At 65.3% G+C, this 21,283-nt stretch overlaps 1 protein-coding gene across 1 annotated transcript in view; it reads left to right on the plus strand.

Annotated features, from left to right (window-relative positions):
• The first annotated feature begins 1,968 nt into the window (after window positions 1–1,968).
• Window positions 1,969–21,283, plus strand: part of PDE10A (phosphodiesterase 10A) — a 253,490-nt gene continuing 234,175 nt past the window's right edge. The window contains exon 1 of the mRNA XM_056126308.1: window positions 1,969–2,071. Coding sequence (XP_055982283.1) covers window positions 2,005–2,071 — 67 coding nt within the window. The 5' untranslated portion in view covers window positions 1,969–2,004. The remainder of the gene's footprint in view (window positions 2,072–21,283) is intronic.

Raw genomic sequence — 21,283 nt, forward strand, 5'->3', positions numbered from 1 at the left:
GAACTTCCCTCCCCCCGCGTCCTGCACCCCGCCCCTCTTGCGCCCGGCCTGGGACCGCCGGGAAGCTCATGTTCAAATCAAACGCAAAATCCGTTGACAATGCGGAGTCAACTTTGGTAACTCTAAAAGCTCCAGGAAGGAAAACTTAAACCAGGAGGAAAACGTAAACGTGGCCAAAGAACGAACTGTGAAAGCTCTGCGGACACATCGCCCTGCCCAGCCCTGCGCGCAGCTGGGGTGGGGCGCGGGGCGGCGCGCGCTCGGCGCACCTGGGCTCCGGACGCGTCCCGGGCTCACCGCGCGCGCGGCCGGTCGTGGCGCGCCCCAGCTTTGCGCAGGAGACAGGGAGCCTGGCGGTCTTTCGAGGACCTCGAATCGCCGGGAAGAATAACGAAACCCCAGGGCAAACCCCCTCGCTCAGGAAGGTCGGATTCTCCGGGACCACTTTTCGTTGTGCAGATTTGGGGGCTGAGGCTCAGCAGGTGCGACATTCTGCGCAGCGTTCGGGTCCACTCGTCCTAAGCACCAACTGACCGTCCCGCCCACTCGTGGAGAGGGGAACTGTCCCACCGGCTCGGCCTCATGCAAATAGCCGCGTCCCTCCCCCTCAAACCCCGCGCAGAGGAATAAGCACACACTAGGGAAGAATCTGGAGAACTCAACACACACACACACACACACACACACACACACACACACACACACACACACACACACACACACAGAGAGAACTGGACCGAGAGGCGCGGTCTCGCAGGGCGAGGCGGGAGCGCCCGCATCCAGGAGTCCCGGACCCGGCGGCCACCGGCGCCTGCCCCGTGCGCTCGCGCCTCGCTCGTCCGCAAAGCTGAGCTTCGGCGCGCGGCCTCCACTCGCGGGACGTGGCCTCGTCCGGGACCTCTGGGCAGCCCGGGCCGCCTTGGGCCGGCCGCGGCCCCCGGCTCCGAGCCCTGTGGGCCACGCCGCGCGCGGGCGGAGAGGCGGCCGGCTGCGCTCCGTGCGCTCGGGCGCGCCGAGTCCCCAACTCCGGGCGGCGACTTGGCGGGTCCGCGTCGGGAGGCCTAGTTCATGCCCACGGTGCGGGTGCCGGGCGCGTCCGGGAGGGGCACGAGTGACGGGGGGAACTCTGGGGGCTCTGAGGCCAGGGCATCCCGTCGCTTTTGTTTTTGGGGGTTTCGCGTCGTCGTCTGCCTGATGCGGCGGCGCCGTGGCCGGCAGCCTGGGCACGTGCACCCGAGTTTGTTTCCGAGTGGGTGTCGGGCGCGGGGCCCGGGGGTGGGCCCGGCTCCCCGCGCCCCAGTTCGTGATGGGAGCTGGCCGTGCCGGGTCCACTCGCGCTCGAGTCCGCGCGGCCTCCGCAGCCGGGAGCGCGGCCGCCCCGCGGGGTCTCCGAGGGGGTCGCGGCGGCGGCGGGGGCGGCGGGCGCGGGCGCGGGCGGCGCGGGGAGCGCCCGCACCGCCCGTGGGCGTCGCCGCCGTCACCGCCGCGTCCCCGGCCCCGGCCCGGCACTGCGGCGCTCGGCCCCGCCGCCTCCCCGCCGCGACCCCGCGGGACCCCGCGGGACCCCGCGCGCCCCCGGCCCGCGACGTGCGGACCCGGCCGGGCCGCGCCCCGGCGCGCGCGGCGGGTCGCGCGGGGGCGGCGCGCGGCGCGGCGCGGCGCGGCCCGGGGCCCCGGGGCCCGCGGCCAGTCCCGGGCCGCCGGCGCCCGCCCCCCGCGCCCTCCCGCGGCGCCTCCCCGCCCCCCGCGCCGGCCGCCGCCCCCTCCCGCGGCGCGGCGCGGCGCGGCTCCCGGGGAGGCGGGCGCGCGGCTCGGGGCGGCGGTGCCGGCGGCGGGGGACGCGGCTGCGCCCGCCCGGAGCGGCCCCCCCGGCTCTCGGCGGCGGCGGCGGCGCCTCTCGCTCTCGCCGCGCTCCCGGGCTCGCCGCTCCCCGCGCCCCGGCCCCGCCGCCGCCGCCGCCCGGCCGTGCCCGGCGCCCCGCGCCCCGCGCCCCGCGGCCGCGCCATGGACGATGGAGCGTCGACCCACGCGAGCTGCTTCCGCAGGCTGACCGAGTGCTTCCTCAGCCCCAGTGAGTCGGGCGGGCGGGCGGCGGACAATGGGCCGGGAAGGCGTGGCGCGGGCCCGCCGGCCGCGGCCCGGGGCGGCCGGCCGGATGGGGCGCGGCCGGGCGGCCCGGCGGGCGCGGGGCCGGCGCCGCTGCCCACCGCGTGCGCGCCGCAGCCTTTGTCTGCGCCGCCGGCCCCGCGCGCGCCGCCCGCGCCCGGACCCCGCGCCCCGCGCCGCCGGGGGCCCGCGCGCCCGACCCGTTGGCCCGGAGCGGCCGCCGCCGCCGCGCCCCCCTGGCGGCGCCCCCGCGGGTCTCCGGGACGGGGCCGCGGGACCCGGAGCCGCGGGGCGCGGCCGCTTAGGGACCGGCCCGCGGGCCCGGAGGCTGGGCGCCGCGGAGTCCGCAGCGCGGGCGGCCGGCGGGGACGGAGCGGGGGACCCCCGGCTTCTGCAGGCCCGCGTGGGGGCGGGGGCCGCCGGCCCAAGAAAACTTGGGAGTTGCTGCCGGGCGCTCCCCCGGCGCCGCGCCGGTGGTCCCGGGTCGGGGTGTTCGCGGACGAGAGGGCTGCCGCGTGCCAGCCGCGTGGGCTGGCCCCCGGGGGGAACCGTCCCCCCGCGCCTGCAGGGGGCCCCAGGGCAGCCTTCCGACTCCCCCCTAAAGGCACGGACCTGCCGAGCCTGTCCCGGCGGCCCAGAGAAGCTGTGTGTGTCGGGTGGGGCCAAGGCGGAGATGCTGGAGTTTGGGGGGTGGTATTGGGGCTTCGTCTAAGCCACATGGCTTGTTGGTGCGCAGGGCTTACTCCTGGCTCTGCTCAAGGGTCAGGCCTGGAGGGACGCAGGCGACCCTGTTGGTTCCTGGGGATGGAGCCCAGGCTGGTCAGTGTCCTCCCCGCTGTGCCCTCTCTCTGACCTGTCTCTCGCCAGGGGACCGGCCATGTGTGCCCTGGCGGGAACCTTCCCGCCTGCTTCCTGGGTCCAGCAGGCCCACCGTGGGCTGGCTGGAGGCCTGGTGGGGCCTGAGGGGGTCTGACCGTCCCCACTGCCCAGTGTGGTTCCTTCTGCCAGTGCCTGACAAGTTGGCGGAAGTCTGAAGACAGGCAGATGCTTTCTTCTTTGACCGTGAGAACGAGCCTTTCGGGGGCAGCCGGGGGTTCTGGGTTCTGTAAGAAACGTCCCGTCCAGGTCGTTCTCATTGCGGGACGCGTTAGTCCTTTCTCCACTTCCCGCTTTGTCTCTTCTGCCTCTGAGAAGCAGGTTGGCGCGCCAAGGCTGCCGGACCCCGTTATTGAAGATGCAAACCCTGTTTCATTTTCAGCCTCACAAAAGTGGATCAAGAGTGCAAGGTAGAGGGGCCAGCGGCCCTGCCAGGCCCGTCAGAGGCGTCGCTGACTGCTGACCGGTGGAGGGAGACCCCCAGGCTGGTGCAGAGTGACCACCCACCCAGAGGAGCCAGCCGTTGGCACCTCCTGCATCTGCTCTGGCTGGCCTGCCCGGGGCCGGTCCTCTTGCCACTTTGTTTCAGCTCTTTAGAGAGCTGCTGAGCCGTGGGCTGCCAGCTCAGTTCAACCTGGTATCCCCTAAGGTCGCCAGTCACTGCCACCAGTGATGCCTGAGCAGAGACCCAGGAGTAAGCCCTGAGCACAGCTGGGTGTGCCCCCCACATAAAAGACAAGCAAGCAGGAAAGTCACTGACCCAGCTGGGAAGCTGGAGCCCTTGGGTGCTGTGAGAATCCTCCTGGCTTGACTTGGAGAAGTCCCGCAGACGCTTGGGCAGGTGTGCGTGCATGTGTGCGTGTGTGTGTGTGCGTGTTTGCGTGTTTGCGTGTGTGTGTGCGTGCATGTGTGTGTGTTTGTGTGTGTGTGTGTGTATGTGTGTGTGTGCCGGGAGCATCGAGTGGCCTGGCCCGATAGGCTGGTGGCCGCAGGGCAGAGTCCAGCTCACCTTGTGTGGTCCTGGCGGGCAGGGAGGGGCACAGGGGTGCACAGCTATTTGGGGCCGAGCCGAGAGCATGAACGGCCCCAGTGTCCTTCTTCCCCTCCTCCTGCACGACCCTCCGGCAGGGCCCGCCCGGCGGAAGTGTGCTCAGCTTCTTGGTGCTTCTGCGGGACTCGCCTCTGAGGCTTCTAGCCCAGACTCTGAGTGTGGGGTCCCAGAAAATGCGACCGTGTCAATGGCTCCTAACCACGCTGTGACCAGATACAGTTCCTGTCAAACGCGGGCTAAACCCGCGGCTGTTCCTCTTCTTCTCTGGCGAATTCATCTGGGTTGTGTTTCTCGGGGGGAAAAGGCGTCCTGGGTAGAAAGTTCTAGAAGTTGGGCTGTAGGAGATGGGAACGCTGCCCAGTGTGCGGGGTGGGGAAAGCAGGCCCAGGATGTGGGAGGGAGTGACCTGCGGGGATGCTTCCATGACAAACGCATGTCTGTTTCTTCAAGAGTCGAAGGGCAAGTGCGTCTCCGGAACCCGGGCCTGAAACTCTTCCCGGCTGCTCTCGCAGCCACAGCTGCTCTGGACATGGCAGGGGCTCCGGGGACACACGGGGGTGACGGGTCTGCTCAGGGTGCACTGTGGGCTCAGAGCTGCTGGGGGTCAGAGCCGTCCCCTGGGCCCTGGCCACCAGTTTGCAGAAGGGGGCGGGCAACAAGATGACCCTCCAGAGAGCTGTCAGTCGGCGGCCAGCTGGCACGTGGTTGGCCGGTGTCTGCTCAGTGCAGCTGTCTGGGGAGGGGACAATGACCCTTTCCTTAAGGGACCTGAAATGAGGATGGGCAACTTAGAGAGGCTCCAAGAGAGGCAGGACCCTCCCGGCCAGCTGCAGAGGCCCGTGGGGAGACCAGGTCTGTCGCCTGGCCCCAGAGCCGAGCGCAGAGTCAGCTGCAGCCGACTCCCCAGTGTTAATTTCAAAGACCCGCACCGATGGGGACGAGCTCTAAGGATTTAGCTGAGGAAAGGTGAAGTCAGGGAAGATGGTGCCGCACACACACACACACACACACACACACACACACACACTGACAGATGAAACTCATATATTCTGCACACAAGACTTAATCTGCTCTAAATGGTACGGTGGGTGGGCGTTTGCCTCGCGTGCCGCAGACCTGGGTTCGGTCCCCGGCACCCCATATGGTCCCCTGGACATGGTGATGTCCCTGAGCACCAAGGTGGGAGTAAGCCTGAGCACTACTGGGTGTGGCTAAAAAACACCCCAAACAAAGCAACAGAGAAAACCAACCCCCCAAACTTAATCTCTGTTAGGAAAGTGGAAGTGCTGCCCCCGATAGCCTCGCCAACAGGAGGCCTTCTGGTAGGGAGCGGGACGTGAGTGCCACAGGTCTCACGGGGCCCCGGGAACACACCCCAGCTGACCAGGGCTGGGGCTCGTTTGTGCCTCAGAGGCACCTCTGAGGAGGGAAGGACTTCTCGTGACAAAGGGTATTTCTCCCTTAAAAGGACGACTCTCGTTGTGACCGGAAACACTTTAATTTCCCTTGATAATGTCGATCCAGCTCTGCGGTCGATCTTCTGGGTCTGCCTGACGGGGCCGCATGCTGTGGAGAGCCCAGAGCTCTCGTGGCTCCCTGGGGAGTTGGGCGTCTCCGGCCCGCGTGGGTGCCCTCTGCTCCTGCAGGTTGGCGCCTGGCCCTGCGACTGTGTGGGGGCGTCGGTGGGTGACAGAGGAAGGCGGGTGAGGAAGGGGTGAGGTGGAGTGTCTGCGGGTAGCCGGCCCGTCTCCAGGGCGAGCGAGGGTGGAGCGTGTTCCCTGCTTGACCGCCCACAGCACCCGGGGAGGGCACGGTCAGGGCGTGTGTGCCAGCCTGGCAGACACTGCTGCGGAGGGGCCCGTCGGCGGGCGCCCCGGGAAGCGTTGGTGCAGGAGCTGACCCAGGCTCCCAAGGCAGGTTGGGGTGGAGGGACCTGGAGACGGAGCGTGACGACCTCTCGGACAATCCCCGGGGCCTGAGGCCAGACGGAACTGCCCAGCCTGCCGCTGACAGGACGGGCCCCTGGGAAGAGGGACCACAGAGTGGGAACAGTTGCTGCTAGCCAGAGGATGGCGAGGGCCGCACTGGCTTCATGGAGAGCACTTTGCCGGAGCCCTAGAGCCATGCTCGGATGGCAGGAGCAGGGTTGTGGCACGGACGTGAGTCAGGCACACGCTCACAGATGCATACGCACTTGCACACAAACGTGTGCACAAAACTCCCACGAACACGTACTCACATACACCAGCACATGCACTGTGCACACCCCCACCCACATGCACACGCGCACACAAATTCATGCACGCATGTACACAACTTGCACACGAGCACGTGTACACATACATGTTCACAAGCACGCACACATACGCTCCCATTCGCACTTGCATAAAGCACATGCACGCTTCTGCCCTCGCTCATGCTCACATCACACTTGTACACAAGCTCGCACGCAGTCGCACACAAATGCACATACACATTGGCGTACACACACACGCACGCACTCAGATACACGTTGCCACTTGCACACGCACATGCACACCTGTGCATACACTGCCATGCGCACACATGCACACACACACTTCACACTCGCACACAGCACACGGACACATGCTCCCTCACACATGCACACACACTTGGATGCCCGCGCACATCCGGGTGTGGCTGGTGGGGTGGGGGGGGGCGACGCCTTGGGCGGGCCAGCAGGGTGGTGCGGTTCACTCCACCAGGAGAGAAGGTGCAGGAGGGCGTCCAGTGGCTGGGGTCGGGGCGGCATCGCCCTCTGGTTGGGGCTCGGGGAGTGGGCGCAGGGGCCAGGCTGGCGGTAGAACCTACCAGGTGACTGTGGCCGGGAGGAGGTGACGGGAGGTGATGGGTGGGGTGGCAGGAGGTGACCGGAGGTGACTGCAGTGGGAGGAGGGGATGGGAGGAGGGAGGGGCGAGAAAGGGGTGAGGTGGAGGTGACTAGGGGTTGATGGGGGGGTGACTGCAGTGGGGAGGTGACAGGAAGGTGAGTGGGATGGGGCAGGTGATGGGAGGAGGTGACGGGGAGGACGCACACACTGGCATGGGGAGGAGGTGAGTGTCTGGGAGGTGAGTGGGGGAGGGAGGTGAGAGGTGACGGGCAGGTGATGGGGAGGGGAGTGGGGGGGAGGAGGGGAGGAGGAGGTGGGAGGCTGTCGGGGAGGAGTGGATGCATGTGGGTGGCAGTCTGGGAGGTGAGAAGCAGGGTGGGAGCGGGGAGGCTGCCGCAGGAGGGGGAAGGGGAGGGGGTCCGATTAGGGAGGGGGTCCGGACTCTGAGCGCCCTGGGCCGAGGTGGGGGTGTGGGGGAGGGTGGGGGGAGTTGGGCTGTGGGCCCCGCCCTGGTGGGCTGTGTGGGCTGGGGTGCGGGGGGGCAGAGTCGGAAGCAGCCGTGGGGGTGCCCGAGAGCCCAGGGACATGGAGGGTCTCCTCAGTCAGACCTGCTGTGGACCCTCTGAGTGGGGGTAGTGGCTGGTCGGGGAGGAGGGAGGGAGGGTGGACGGTGGGTCTGAGCGTAGAGATAGAGAACTGCTGTCCCGGGCTGTCCTGGCTTGTCCCAGCGTGTCCTGGGCTGTCCTGGGGTGTTCCAGAGTGTTCCAGGCTGTCTCAGGCTGTCCTACAGTATCCCAGGCTGTCCCAGGCTGTCCTCGGCTATCCCAGGATGCCCCAGGCTGTCCCAGGCTGTCCCGGGCTGACCCAGCTGTCCCGGTGTGTCCAGGGGTCGGAGCTGCCTTGGGTGGTGCTCAGGACGGGGCACTGGGGCCCGCGGGTGGATGGTCCGGGTGAGTGTGGGGGGCGGGAGAGAGGCTGTCGGGACCTGCTGGACGGTGGGGCGTGGGCAGTGGAGGGCATTGGGGGGAGGTGGGGTCAGCGGGGGCCTCTTTGCACCACGCCCGCACTGCAGAGCCGCTGCTCCCTGGCATGGCCCACGCTGCCCGCTTGGGGCTGCCTCGCGGGGCTGTGGAGCCCGGGCACGCACTGGTCAGGCTGGGCCGGCTAGCTGCGGGTCCCCACAAGAGTCCCTGCTCCCCTGTGCGCACAGTCCTCGTGCTGCCCTCAGCCCGGTGCTCCTGGAGGCAGGAAGCATGTGGATACTTTCTGGGATCAGGGTGCTCCCTAGGAGTGCTCAGGCCCCCGGGCCACTCTGGGTGATCTGTGTCCAGGGGGGCTGGAGTTCTGGGGGCCACGTTCTTGGGGCTCACCTGCCAGTGTTCTGGGGCGTGGACCCGGGACCTTATGTAGACACGTCTGTGGCCCCTGACCACTGGGCTCCTCCCTGACCCCTGGGCCCCCTCCCCGGCCCTGACCACTGGGCTCCCCCCCCCCCCCCCCAGCGTGGCCCTGTCCCCTCTTCCTGACCCTGACTGAGCCCCATGGGGCCTGGAGCCCGGGGAGTGAGGAGTGAGGTTTTCGGTGTGGAACCCGAGGGCCTTGAAGCAGCTGTACTTGCTGCAGGCCGGGGGCCTCTGATCTGTGCTGGGTGACCGCTCGGAGGTGACTGCTTAGGGGTGACCACTTGGGGGTGAACTGCTTGGGGGTGACCGCTCGGGGGTGACCCGCTCAGGGGTGACCTGCTCGGGGGTGACCGCTTGGGGGTGAGCTGCTCGGGGATGACCAGCTTGGCATGTGACCCGCTCAGGGCTGGGCTGCCCAAGGGCACCTGCTGAGCAGGAAATGCCGGAAGTGTCCTGAGGGCGAGTTGTTTGGATTTTCCTAAGCCTGGAGGCTGTTCTGCAGGGTGAGGTGGTGGCAGTGAGGGCTGGCCCAGGCCCATCTCTGGGGGCCTGGACTGATAAGAGGCAGAGAGAGGGAGGGGGAGAGAGAGAGAGAGAGAGAGAGAGAGAGAGAGAGAGAGAGAGAGAGAGAGAGAGCAAGCATATGTGCGTGTGTGTGTGCGCGCGTGTGTATGTGCGTGTGTGTGCATCTGTGTGTGTCTGGGTGCATGTGTGCATATTTGTACACGTGCGTGTATGTGTGCATCTTTGTGTGTGCATGCATGTGTGTGTGTTCTTGTGTGTGATTGTGCGTACGTGCATGTGTGCCTGTGTGTGCATGTGTGCTGTGTATGTGTGCCAGTGCGTGCATGCGTATGTGCGTGTGTGCGTGTGTCTGAGCTGCTGTGACACTGCCATCTCCGGTGACGCACATTGGGACAGACTGTGGGCAACTTCCCGGGGATACTGAGCACCTGCATTGCAGCCATTTTCGGTGCTGATTTTGGTCAGGACAGAAGTTTAGTCAGAGAAAAACAAATGCGTGTGATGGCTGCAGGTGCCTTGTGGGCACCTGGTGATGGTCCCCCTGGTAGCCCTGAAGCAGGTGGCCCACAGGGTGTGGCTCCAGGCAGGGCCCCTGAGGCCGCAGGGCCATTCCCTCAGATCACCTGACTGCCCTGTCCAGCTGCAGGCCAGGTGGACAGAGGCAGCGGCCGGTGGCCTGTGGCGGGGCAGACAGACCCGGTGAGGGACCAGGGTTCTGATGGGGCCTGGCTGGCCACAGGGCCACCGTCTGTGGGAGCAGTGGCATTGTGTGCGGGAGGTGAAGGCAGACCTGCAGACAGACAGGCAGACAGACGGACAGGCAGGCAGGCAGGCAGGCAGGCAGGCAGGCAGGCAGGCAGGCAGGCAGGCAGACCACTGTTCTCCCCGCTCAGGGCTGCTCTCTTCGTGCCGGGCCTCTTGTGGGGTGAGAGTGAATGTGGGAGAGGAAGGAAGGGAAGTTCTGGAAGAAGAGCCATGAGTGGCTGTGTAGACGCCGCAGCCCTGGGCCAGCCCAGCTCCTGTGCGGGGCGGGGTGGGGGGGAGGTGTGGGTGTGTCATCTGCACCCCTTGGCAGCACTGCACCCCTGTGGGGGGCAGAGGCCAACTGAGGCGACTCCAAGATGTTGGGGCCGGGGCCGGAGACCCTCACACCCGGCTGAGGGGTGGAACTGTGTGTGGGAATTGTGTGGCCTCCTTGGAAGGGCCGCCAGGAGCCGCCTCGTCAGGGCAGAGCCTGTCCCACAAACCCAGAAACGGGCCCTGCAGGGAGCCACGCGCGGTCAGTGCCTGAGGCTGGCCCTGGCAGCTTGGGGTGCTGGGCCTCAGGGTCGACGCTTAGTGTGGCTACAGTTCCGGCCTGATTCTGCAGGAAGGCTCGAGCGAGCCAGGCCCGTGAGGGCACGTCACACTCCAGACGACCTCTCCTGGGATGACGTGCACAGCTGGGCGGGGAAGTAAGTTGGCCGCTGGCTGCCGGCCCTGCTGCCGTGGACACAGGTCTCCCCGCCGCGCGTGTCCCATTGTCTGTGGTGGGAGCATAGTTCAGTTTCTCAGCCCTGGAAGTTTGTTCACTTGATTTCTCTCTTCCGCTCGCCTCCCACGCACCCCGCCCACACGAGATCCCAAAATGTCAAACCATGAATATTAAAAAAATCGCACATGCATCGATACCCTCACACTCACCCATCCGCACTCCCGACGTGACGTCCAGTCTCGAAAACGCTCGTGTCCCCGTGCCGGGGCCCTGGACAGGCTCTCGGCGCCCGCCCTCTCCAACGGGGGAATCACTGCAGTCGGGCAGAGGAGGGGGCCCGGCCCCGCCACCGTGGGCGCCGTGCTGGTCAAATCCCCGGTGGATGGAGACGTGCCTGCAGGCCCTGGCCGAGGCGTGGACGTCTGGGCTCGCGTGTGCGTTGCTCCGTCGGGCCGAGGCCCGGCGGCTGTGGGGGCCTCGCTGTCCCCGAGCGCAGTGCCCGGGCCCCCGCGTGGAGCGTGGACAGCGAGGCCCGGGGCGGGGGCTTCTCCGCAGACCCCAGTGGGCGCCCCTCTAGGGTCTGGCTCCGGCCTGCTGACTCCTGCTTGCTTCCCTGTGTTCCCCGTCTGACGTTGACGTTTTTCTTTCTTATCGCTTAATGCTGCTTCCTCCCAGTCCAGCCTGGGTTTTAGTTTGGCTGCGCTTCCTTCCTCCTTCCCGGATTTGGTGGAAACCTCTCCTGACCCTCGTGCTGCCTCGGCCCGCCCCGCCTGCCGCTCCCGCTCTCCGTGGGCGCCGTCTCCTGCCCGTGGTCGTGGCTGTGGCCACGGTCAGAGCCCATGCCACAGCCTGATGCCCGAGGGGGCTTGGCCTCCTGGCGGCTCTGGCGCGGGTGCTGGGTCTGGCCGAGCTCTGCCTCCCTGGTGACACCCCGGCCCTTGGGAGGCTGCCACTCCCGTAGGCCGCCTCGCCGCTCCCCGTTTCTGCCGTCCTGTCCCTGGTTCCGCGGACCGGGCTCCTGTGAGCACTCCTCCCCACGTGGCGAATTCTCTCTTTTTGCTCTCGTGCTGGAACATTCTGAACGTGCCCCGGGTGTAGGGCTCAGGAACCAGCTGTGCCGGGCCCAGGGGCTGTGGCTGTGGTCAGCTGAGGCTTGAAGGGCCGCTGGGGACACCTGGCCGTGACAGGGACCTTGTGAACTGGTGGGGACGGCCGAGGGGCATGCATGTGTGTGTGTGTGTGTGTGTGCGCATGTGCGCATGCACATGTATCTGTCTTTGTTGCAGGCGTGCATGTGTGGGTCTGTGTGCACAGACGTGTGAGGTGTCCGTGTGTGTGGAGACGTTGCTTCGACGGCTCCTCTGCTTCCTCCGTGGGCTGCCGTGGCGTGTTGGCATGTCCCTGTGCTGGGACGGTCCTCCCGCTCCCGTGCTGCGACAGAGTGGGCAGGTGGCCCATGCCCAGGGAGGCGGCCAGCTGCTGGCCCATGCGCCCGCCGGCCGGTGCTGAGCTGGTTTGCGGGCTGAGCCGGGGGTGGGGGCGTGGGGGGGCGGGGTGCTGGGTGCCCACACTGAGCGCCCCGTCAGCCTGTCCCGTGTGCTGGGAGCGGGTGCAGAGAGCAGCGGGGAGCAGGTGGAGCGAGGGGCCGCGGGAGCTGGGCCAGCGTCCACTTGGCTGGGGAAGGTGTTTCTCTCTGGTGACGGGAAGTGCAGCTTCTGGAAACGCTCTGGCAGGAAAGGGCTGGGGTCAGGGGCTGCGGTGGCGGCTGGCGGCGCAGCGTCCTTGGCCAGGAATGAAAGGAAACGCGAAGAAAGGAAGGGGCTTGGGGGAGGGGTGGCGGTCAGTAGGGCCTCCCTTCAGGGGCTCTGCCTCTGACGGACACCAGTGACAGCCGTTCCTCCCAGCCAGGCTGTCCGGGACCCCTGATCTGCTTCGGAGGGGCGCAGCTCAGTGGCCTGGAGCAGGTCGAGCTGGAGGCGGGGTCTCGGCGTGTTCCACAGCAGAGACATGGGGGTTGCATTTGGTTTTGCTTTTGTTTTTGGGCCACACCCAGCGGTGCTCTAGGCTGACTCGGCCCTGGCTCTGCTCGGACATCATCATCCCCCAGGGCTCCGGGTGGGGGCGGGTGCATATGTGGTACCAGGGATGGAACCTGGGTCTGCCGCCTGCAAGACAAACGCCCGTCTCGAGGTACTTCCTGTCTCTCCGCGTCCTCTTTCGTGACTTGCTGGCGTTCGCTTAGAGGCGAGCAGGTGCCCCGAGCCACTGAGGGTGAGTTCTGAGCCCGGCGGCTCCCGAGCCTGCCTCCCATCCCTCGAAAAACAAGCAAACAAGCCGTCTGCAATCTGGACAGCATTTGGCCCAGCAGGCCTGCCAGCGTGAGTCATGCGACTTGAACTGAAACTCGACAAATAATGCGGCAGTTTCGCTTTTACCTTACACCTCTGCCGGTCACGGACCACAGAGGGGGCTGCGCTGGTGGGTCGGGACGGCTGCCGTGTGCCTGGGCACCCGCAGGTGTGCCCGGGCCCCCAGCAGGCGGGGGTCATGCATGGACCAGCAGCTTGGGAGGGAGGAGAGTGGCCCCTGGTTCCTGCGTTCCCAGGCAGGGCCCCACGTGCTCACGCGTTTCTCCCAGGCTGAGCCCGTGGCCTGCCTGTGCCCTTCCCTCTGCCTGCGCCTGCGGCAGGAAGGACAGCGGCGCCGGGCGGGGTGGCCGTCCAGACGGGGGAAGCCCTGTGCTGGCTTCCTGCTGCCTCTGCAGGCAGAGCTGTCGGGAGCACTCACGGCTGGTGAGCAGGCGCTTGGGAGCACCCACCTCTCAGGTCAGCAGGGCCTCAGGAGCACTCTCCTCTCAGGCCAGGGGCCTCGGGAGCATTCTCCGTCAAGTGAGGGGAATCGGGAGCACTCTTAGGTAAGGGGATTCTGGAGCATTCTTTTAGTCGGCAAGGGACTTGGGAGCACTCTCCTCTCAGGTCAGGGGACATGGGAGCACTCTCAGGTCAGGGGAGATGGGAGCATCCACCTCTCAGGTCAGCAGGGGTCTCAGGAGCACTCTCCTCTCAGGCCAGAGGCCTCGGGAGCACTCTCTTCTCAGGCAGGTCAGGGCCCTTGGGAGCACTCTCCTCTCAGGTCGGGGGACTCGGGAACACTCTCAGGTCGGGGGCCTTGGGAGCACTCTCAAGTGAGGGGAATCGGAAGCACTCTTAGGTCAGGGGACTCTGGAGCATTCTTTTAGTCAGCAAGGGACTTGGGAGCACTCACCTCTCAGGTCGGGGGCCTCGGGAGCACTCTCCGCTCAGGTCAGGGACCTCGGGAGTACTCTCAGCAGCAGAGGCCTTGGGAGCACTCCCTAGGCAGGGGTCCCAGAAGCCGTGCCTGAGGGTTGCCCTGAGGGCCCCTTTTCTCTGCCTCAGTGTGGAGTGCTCCCGCTTCGTCCCTGTGGACCAGGTGCCGGGCAGGGGGCTCCCTCCAGACTGCTGCTCCCCGGGAGACGGGCACATCTGCGGCCCCTGGCCGGCATGGCCTCAGTCTGGCCTGTGTCATGGCGCCCTTTTGGTGTGGGGGGGTGACAGGGGGCTTCAGACCCAGTGATGGAACACAGAGGAGACAAGTCTGTGGACAGCAGCTCCAGAGACCGCAGGCATCTGGGTCTGAGGGCAGCAGCAGTGGGCACGCGTGGCAGCATGAGGCGGCGTTTCCTCACCTGGGCTGGAGCCGACAGCAGCACTGGGGGGCTGCAAGAGACCCCGATTCCAGCTCCTCCAGGACGCGCTCTAGGGGCTTCCCAGGGTGCCAGACCCTCCCCCCGCCGCCCTCCCCAACACTCACTCTCCTTCTGCATGTGGGACCCCGTCTCAGGGCGCCAACCCCTCCCGCCATACCCTTCCCAGTTTTGGGGCCCCCAAACACCGAGCGGAGAGGAGGCTCCAGATGGTGACCCCGGCCGCCAAGGGAGGGTGCCACGACCCAGTGAGGTGCAGGGTCGAGGGTGCCCACCCCTCCCCCCACAGAGACCCTCCCCCTAGGGTCTCTGCACCCAGACACCTACCCAGAAAATGGTCCCCTCGGGGGACACAGAAGCACCTGCCCCCAGGCCCCTGTGGGGAGCCGACCCTGTGGCTGGAGTCTCGCTGGGCTGTTGGTCCTCCTCAGCTCCCTCCGGCTCCCATACAGGATGGGGCAGTCGGGCGGAGGGCAGGGGGTCTGCAGACCCCAAGCAGGGTGTGGGACCCGCAGATCCCAGGCAAGGTGCTGGGACCCCGCGTTTCTCCGCTTGTCCAGTTCCAGACTGACTGTGCCTGTGCGGCCCCTGCGATGGTGCCATTTGGGGCCCAGCAAGGCTCCAGGGTGGGGCCTGGCCACTCTGAGGGGGCTGCTCGCCCACCCAGGCAGTGTGGGACCCCAGTGCCTTCAGAAAGGCGACAGGGGCAGGCCAGCTGGGCTGTGGGGGCTCTGGCTTGGGTCCAATGGGCTGGCACAGCCGACGCGGGAGAGTGGACCATGGGAAGGGGGTTTCTGGTGCTGCCTGGCCCGAGGAGTGACCGAGGGGCAGGGCTGCCGGGAGGGACGCCTGCAGGTAGCCAGAGGGTGTGTGCATGTGGTGGGGCTGAGAACTTTGCCCGCAGATGGAGAAAGTCTTCAGTGTTGCCTTTGAAGAAAATCTGGTGGATAGAGTTTATTGATCTATAGTCGGGGCTATTGACGACGCACTTGGGGGTTGCAGGAGAAAAGAAAAAAAGATGGTCAGCAGGCTTAAAGCAGAACGGTTCACGGAGGCCACCGCCTTAGACACACGTGTCTGTGACGGCTGATGCCGTGGCCTCCCCGGCTGGTGGGGAGGGGTGAGCAGAGGGTCAGGCTCTCTGCCCTGGGACAGCGACTGTTTCCTGTCTCCACGGTCAAGCTCACGGCCGGAAACCATGGACACCTTCCCTGCCCTGGGGGACAGGCTGCCTTTGGCCTCAGTCCTGTGTGTGTGTGTGTGTGTGTGTGTGTGTGTGTGTGTGTTTGAGAGAGAGAGAGGGGAGGGTTGTGGGTGCTCTGGTTTCACAATCCCACCCTGGGGAGAGAGTCTCAGGGGTCACCTTCACAGAACAGGAATTTGGGGGTTTCCACTAGACTAACTCTGGTGGGTTTTCCTCCTTCTCCTCCTTCTCCTCCTCCTCCTCCTCCTCCTCCTCCTCCTCCTCCTCTTTCTTCCTCCTCCTCCTCCTCCTCCTCCTCCTCCTTCTCCTTCTCCTCCTCCTCCTCCTCCTCCTCCTTCTTCTTCTTCTCCTCCTCCTCCTCCTCCTCCTCCTCCACCTCCTCCTCCTCCTCCTCCTTCACCTTCCTCCTCCTCCTCCTCCTCCTTCACTTTCCTCCTCCTCCTCCTCCTCCTCCTCCTCCTTCTTCTTCTTCTTCTTCTTCTTCTTCTTCTTCTTCTTCTTCTTCTTCTTCTTCTTCTTCTTCTTCTTCTTCTTCTTCTTCTTCCCCTTCTTCTTCCCTCCTCCTCCTCCTCCTCCTCCTCCTCCTTCTTCTTCTTCTTCCCCCTTCTTCTTCCCCCTTCCTCCTCCTCCTCCTCCTCCTTCTTCTTCCCCCTTCTTCCTTCCTCCTCCTCTTCCACACCTGGCAATGCACAGGGGTCACTCCTGGCTTTGCACTCAGGAATCACTCCTGGTGGTGCTTGGGGGACCATTTGGGATGCTGGGCATTGAACCCGGGTCAGCCGCGTGCAAGGCAAATGCCCTACCTGCTAACTCTGGTGGGTCTTCATGTCTTCTCAGTGCCTCACTGTTCCAAGCCATGTTCCGGCCAGTAAGCCTGGAGCCTGGGACGTGTCTGGGCACGTGCATGTGCTGTGTCTGAGAGTTGGGGGGTGGCTGCCGGCAGGGATCCGGCCAAGGGGGAGATGGCCGGCGGGAGGAAGGTGGGGGCAGCAGCAGGGGAGAAGGGTGAGGCTGGCTGCCTGCCCACGGTGGCTGTTTTCTGGCCGTGAGGGCCAGCGCTGCAGGCTCGTCCCTCCCCGGGGCTCCTGAAGCCAGACGCTGACAGGAGAGGGTCAGATGGCAGCACCTCGCTTGTCCCCGGGTAAGGCAGGGGACGTCGGCAGGCTCTGCAGTGAGCTGAGTGCAGGGAGCATCGCGGCCTTCCACTCCCTGACGTCAGTGTGGGCCTGTCACGTGGTCAGTGTGGGCCTGTCACGTGTCCCGCGTCCCCCAGGTCATGGTGGGGCAGTGCACAGGCGATGGGGAGGGTTACTGGCGAAGGCTTGGGCTCTGGGCTCAGGCCCGCGGGGTGTATCCTCGCGACCCACAGGGGGATCCCACATCTCGCCACCTCTGGTGCTGGGGACACTCTTTAAGGTCACAGGGCAAGTGTCATGATGCGTGGTTTCTCCTTGTGGTGCTGTGCCCCCTTTCCAGGGGGGCAGGGGTCCCGCATCCCTGTCAGGACGGCGGCTTCTGTGCCCCGACTGCATGTGTAGACAAGACTCTGAAGTCTCTGAGCCGTGCCGTCTGCCCACCCTGGCCTCCTCGTGTGCGGAAGCCGAAGGCCCGGCCCCGTTTCCCGCCAGCCGTGGCATGGGTGGGTCACAGCATGGGGCTCGTGTATGGCCCTGCTTGTTGCTGGCAGAGCTGCTGCAGGCAGGGGCCTCTCTGGGGAGGCGGCTCATGGCTGAGACCCCCCCCCCCCCCCCCCCCGTCGGCCGTGAGTGCCGTCAGAACAGCCTGTGAAGTGGCCACGTCGCCTTTGCAGAGGGGACTGGGCCCCGCGTGGCGCTGGAGGGCTGGGTGCGGCTGTGCCTCACTCCCTGCCCTGACCGTCCCAGCTCTGCTGGGCCTGCTGTCCACTGTGTGTCCCTGCATGGGTGAGGGGCTTGCCTGCGGCCTGGAAGGCGTAGAGGGCAGGCGCACCCCAGCTGGGGCTCTGCAGCCGCCCCCTCTCCCTGTCGCCATCCTGGGAGCAGAGTCCCCCCCACCCCCACCCCCACCCCCAGCGGGGTGCTGTCCGCAGGGAGGCCGGGCGACCTCACCCTGTGGGTGCTGTCTGGGAGCCTTTCACCTGCCTGCGTTCCCGCTAAGCTCTGCGCCCCGGAACCGTGTGTGTCCCCGAGGAAGGGACGGGATGGTCAGGATGGGAGATGCCCGGGCGAGGACAGGCTCTGGGCCCCTGACAGCCCACCCCTCCCCCCCTCCGCTGTGGGGGCAGCGTCCCCTCTAGGCAGCCTGTGGCACTGCCGGAGCCCCCTCTCCTAAGTAAGCCACCACCGGCCTGGCTGCCTGCTCCCAGGGACTAGGGAGGGGGCCTGTGGCCACCCGCCTTAAGTCACTCTGACCTGACGCCTGCCCAGAGACAGTGAACGCGGGTTCCTGGGGCCCTATGTCCCGCGGCCCCGGCCCCGCGGCCCCTCTGCGAGGGCTCTCCCCCACCTGGTCAGGCCCTTCATTAGTGTGTCCCGCAGCCCGCTGGGCTGCCGCAAAGCCCTGCTGCTCCAGCCCCTCCCCCTCCCTCTCGCTGTGAGCGGAGCCGGGGGTGTGCGAGGTGGCCGGGATGACGCCCGCGGTGACGTCACTCCCGACTCCGTGGGGAGCTGCGCTCGCGGGGTGACCCGAGGAGGAGGAGGAGGGCTGCTCCGCGCACCCACGTTTCCGGGCCCAGGCGCTGTCTATCTCTGCGCGTGTCGGAGGAGCCTGTCACTCGGCTGGGGAAGGCAGCGGAGAAGCCGCCATCCGGGGAGAGGCACCTGGGGGGGGGCTCGGCTGGCTAAGCCGAGGGAGCACCCCTGGGGCCTGTGGATGGGTCCGGGGCGGGGAGGGGGAGTCGGGGGAGTCAGGAGCTTCACTGGCAGTCCCCGAATCCCGCGCTTCCCTCCTTGGCGGTTCCTCCGAGCTGTGATTATGAGTTTTGGGATTTACCTGTAAGTTTGTTTGGATTCACCAACCCAGGCAGCTGATAAAGGCATAAGCCTCCGCCCTTTTGTTTCCGCCCTCAGGAGGGTGTAGATAGTGCCGTGTGGACAGGGCCAGCAGCCCTCGTCTGTGGGGTTCGGACGCGGGACTCCTCCCGTCACATGCAGAGGGAAGGCCACACCCTTCAAGGATGAAAGGCTTCTGCAAGTGGGAGCCAGAATGTTCATTAGAAACATTGTTGCTCCCTGGAAGTTGCAGTTCCCTTTCTTGAGCTTTGATGACCTTTGGTGTGTTTCATCCTGGGGAACAGCGACTGGGGGTGTTGGCAGGGCCACTGCTCTGTGCAAGGGTGCTCCGGGCGGCCCGCTGCTGTGTGCAAGGGTGCTCCTGGCATCCCACGGCTATGTGCAAGGGTGCTCCCTGCAGCCTGCTGCTCCATGCAGGGGTGCTTCTGGTGGCCCACTGCTGCGTGCAGGGGTGCTCCCAGGGACCAGCTCTGTGCAAGGGTGCTCCCGGTGGCCTAATGCTGTGTACAAGGGTGCTCCCAGTGGCCCACTGCTATGTGCAAGGGTGCTCCCAGTAGCCCACTTCTCTGTGCAAGGGTGCTCCTGGTGGCCCAATGCTGTGTGCAATGTGCTCCTGGCATGTGGCAGTCTAAGCCAGGGGCTGCTCCTGCTCCCCCACCCACAGCCCCTTCCTGCCTAGCAGACCGGCCTGGTTGGGCCCCACCCCCGGTAGGTGAGCCTGGTGGTAGGTGAGCCTGGTGGTAGGTGAGCCTGGTGGTAGGTGAACCTGGTGCGCAGGAAGCTGAGATCTGGGCGAGCAGACTCAGGGGTGCGGGGGGATGCGGAGGGTCCTGCACCAGGGCCTGGGGCCAGGCTCCCGTCTCTGCTGCCTGGGCACCTCTCCCGGGGCACATCACTTCACTCCAGGGTGCTGGCACTGATCTGTGAAACAGTGGGTGCTTACGGCTGGGCTCCCCCGCACTGCAGGCCCTGGCACGAGTATGAGAATGCCTGGTCAGCTGCAGGACTGACCCCAGGGGCGAGGTTGTCAGGGCACCATCAGCCCTCAGCCCTCCTCCTGCAGTGTCCTGGCGCTCTGCCTCGCGGGCACTGTGCAGTCCCGGGGGGCTCAGCTTCAGCCCCCTCAGTGAGGTTTTGAGGATGCCCACACTCCTCTCAGCGCCCCCGAGGAAGACGCGTTTTATCCCCCTCCCTGCAGTCTGAGTGGATTCGTCTCTGCTCCTGAGCACCGCCATTCTCAGGAAGGTCCTGGGCAGCCAGTGCCTGTCCTAGCTCTTAAGGGGCAGGCAGACCCCGCTCACACAGACCGTCGCGTGCAGGCCATGACCAGGTGCGGGTGTTTTATAACCTGGGTGGACGCCCCTACCGCGTTGGTTCTTGGGGTGACCCCAGTGTCTGCGAGGCGGCACCCAGCAGACACAGAGACCAGTTCCCAGTGGGTGCTGCCCCGTGGGAGACTTCCGGCTTTGGGTGGGTGGCTCGGCAGTCCCTGCCTGCTCTGCTCGGGCCCTCCGGGACCTTCCAGCGCTATGGAAGGGAGGCTTCACCTCAAACCGAAAGTCTGTGCCTGGCGGAGAGCCACACGGTGTCTGGCGTCCTGCCCCGTGGAGAGACACACTCCGGGGCACTCCCTCAGCCTCTCCAGGGCTGGGAGGGCATTTCTGGGCATTGGTACTAGTGTTTGGCGGTGGTTTACATTCCGACGATGTGTTCAAGGATATTTTTGTTGTTGTTGTTAAATTAAGTTCAGAGATTTAATTTTGTTACATTAAGTTCTGTCAAAGGTGAACACGGATGGTCATTGGTAAGGTACTTGGCGTGTCCCACAGCAGCCCTGGAGGTGGTGATCACTCACACCCTCTGTGCACTTGCTAATATTTGGGTCTTATTTATGTGTCCAGGTGTGCGGGACTCAGGGCTGAGATCTCCAAGCTTGCTCGGTTCAGGACTGGGCTCCTCCACCCAGATCCCCCATCTTCCAGTAGCTAGACAGTTACACCCACCGACTGCCCTGTAACCCCAACAACGGCCAAGATCCAGAGACTATAAAACCAAGCTCCTGGAAGCGCGGCCGTGAATGTGAGCTTATTCTCTGGTTCTCACTCTCAGAGAACCCAGCAGGCTACCGAGAATATCCTGCCCGCATACATGCCTGACTGGGAACACCTGTCAAGGTGATTAGAGGCTGCCCCAAAAGCCTCCATCCCTCTCGGAGAGCCCGGCAAGCTACTGAGAGTATCCCGCCCGCACGGCAGAGCCTGGCAAGCTATCCATGGCATACTCAACATGCCAAAAAACAGTAACAATGATGGTGCTCATTCCCCTGACCCTGAAAGAGCCCCCAGTATGCCATTGGGCTACACTAGCATGTGATAGGGATGAATGGAGATGTTACTGGTGCCTGCTCGAGCAAATCGATGAAAAATGGGGTGATAGTGATTTATGTGTCCAGTGTCATTGTCCCTGACTGGGTAATGGTAAGTTTAATCATCTAATGAAAATGTGGAACTTTCTTAGAACGCCGTAGAGGTGATGGCAGGCTGTAGCCCCTGAGTGTGCAGTGAGGCGGCAATGTCGCATTCATGTTGGGAAGGACGGGATGGATAGATTGTTCCTGTCTCCAGCCTCTGAGCCCCTGGGACCGACGCTCCTGCCCAGAGCACTGTAACTGATGTGCCCATCTTAGGACCAAAGGCCACGCAGTTGGGTTGAAAGGAAACTTTCCTTCATTTAACCCAAAGAAAACAGCTGGTCTCTCTCTCTCTCTCTCTCTCTCTCTCTCTCTCTCTCTCTCTCTCTCTCTTTCTCTCTCTCTCTCTCTCTCTCTCTCTCACACACACACACACACACACACGGGGCTAGAAAAAAACAGCTGTTCCAGCTCTTTGGACACCTTCGTGCTCATCTAGGCGGCAAAGTTCCTTGCACTGGGCTAGTTTGCAGGAAGGCTAGTTGAACTCTGGCGAGCGCCAGTGTCCGCTCTGGACAAGCCGGTTCTTCCGTTCTGTCTGCGACGTCCTCTGACTTCCCTCGTCTCTGAGCGGCAGAAAGGTCCACGCCTGCACCGTCCGCCACACG

The sequence above is a fragment of the Sorex fumeus genome, unplaced genomic scaffold (genome assembly GCF_029834395.1).
Source record: "Sorex fumeus unplaced genomic scaffold, SorFum_2.1 ptg000061l, whole genome shotgun sequence".
NCBI lineage: Eukaryota > Metazoa > Chordata > Mammalia > Eulipotyphla > Soricidae > Sorex > Sorex fumeus.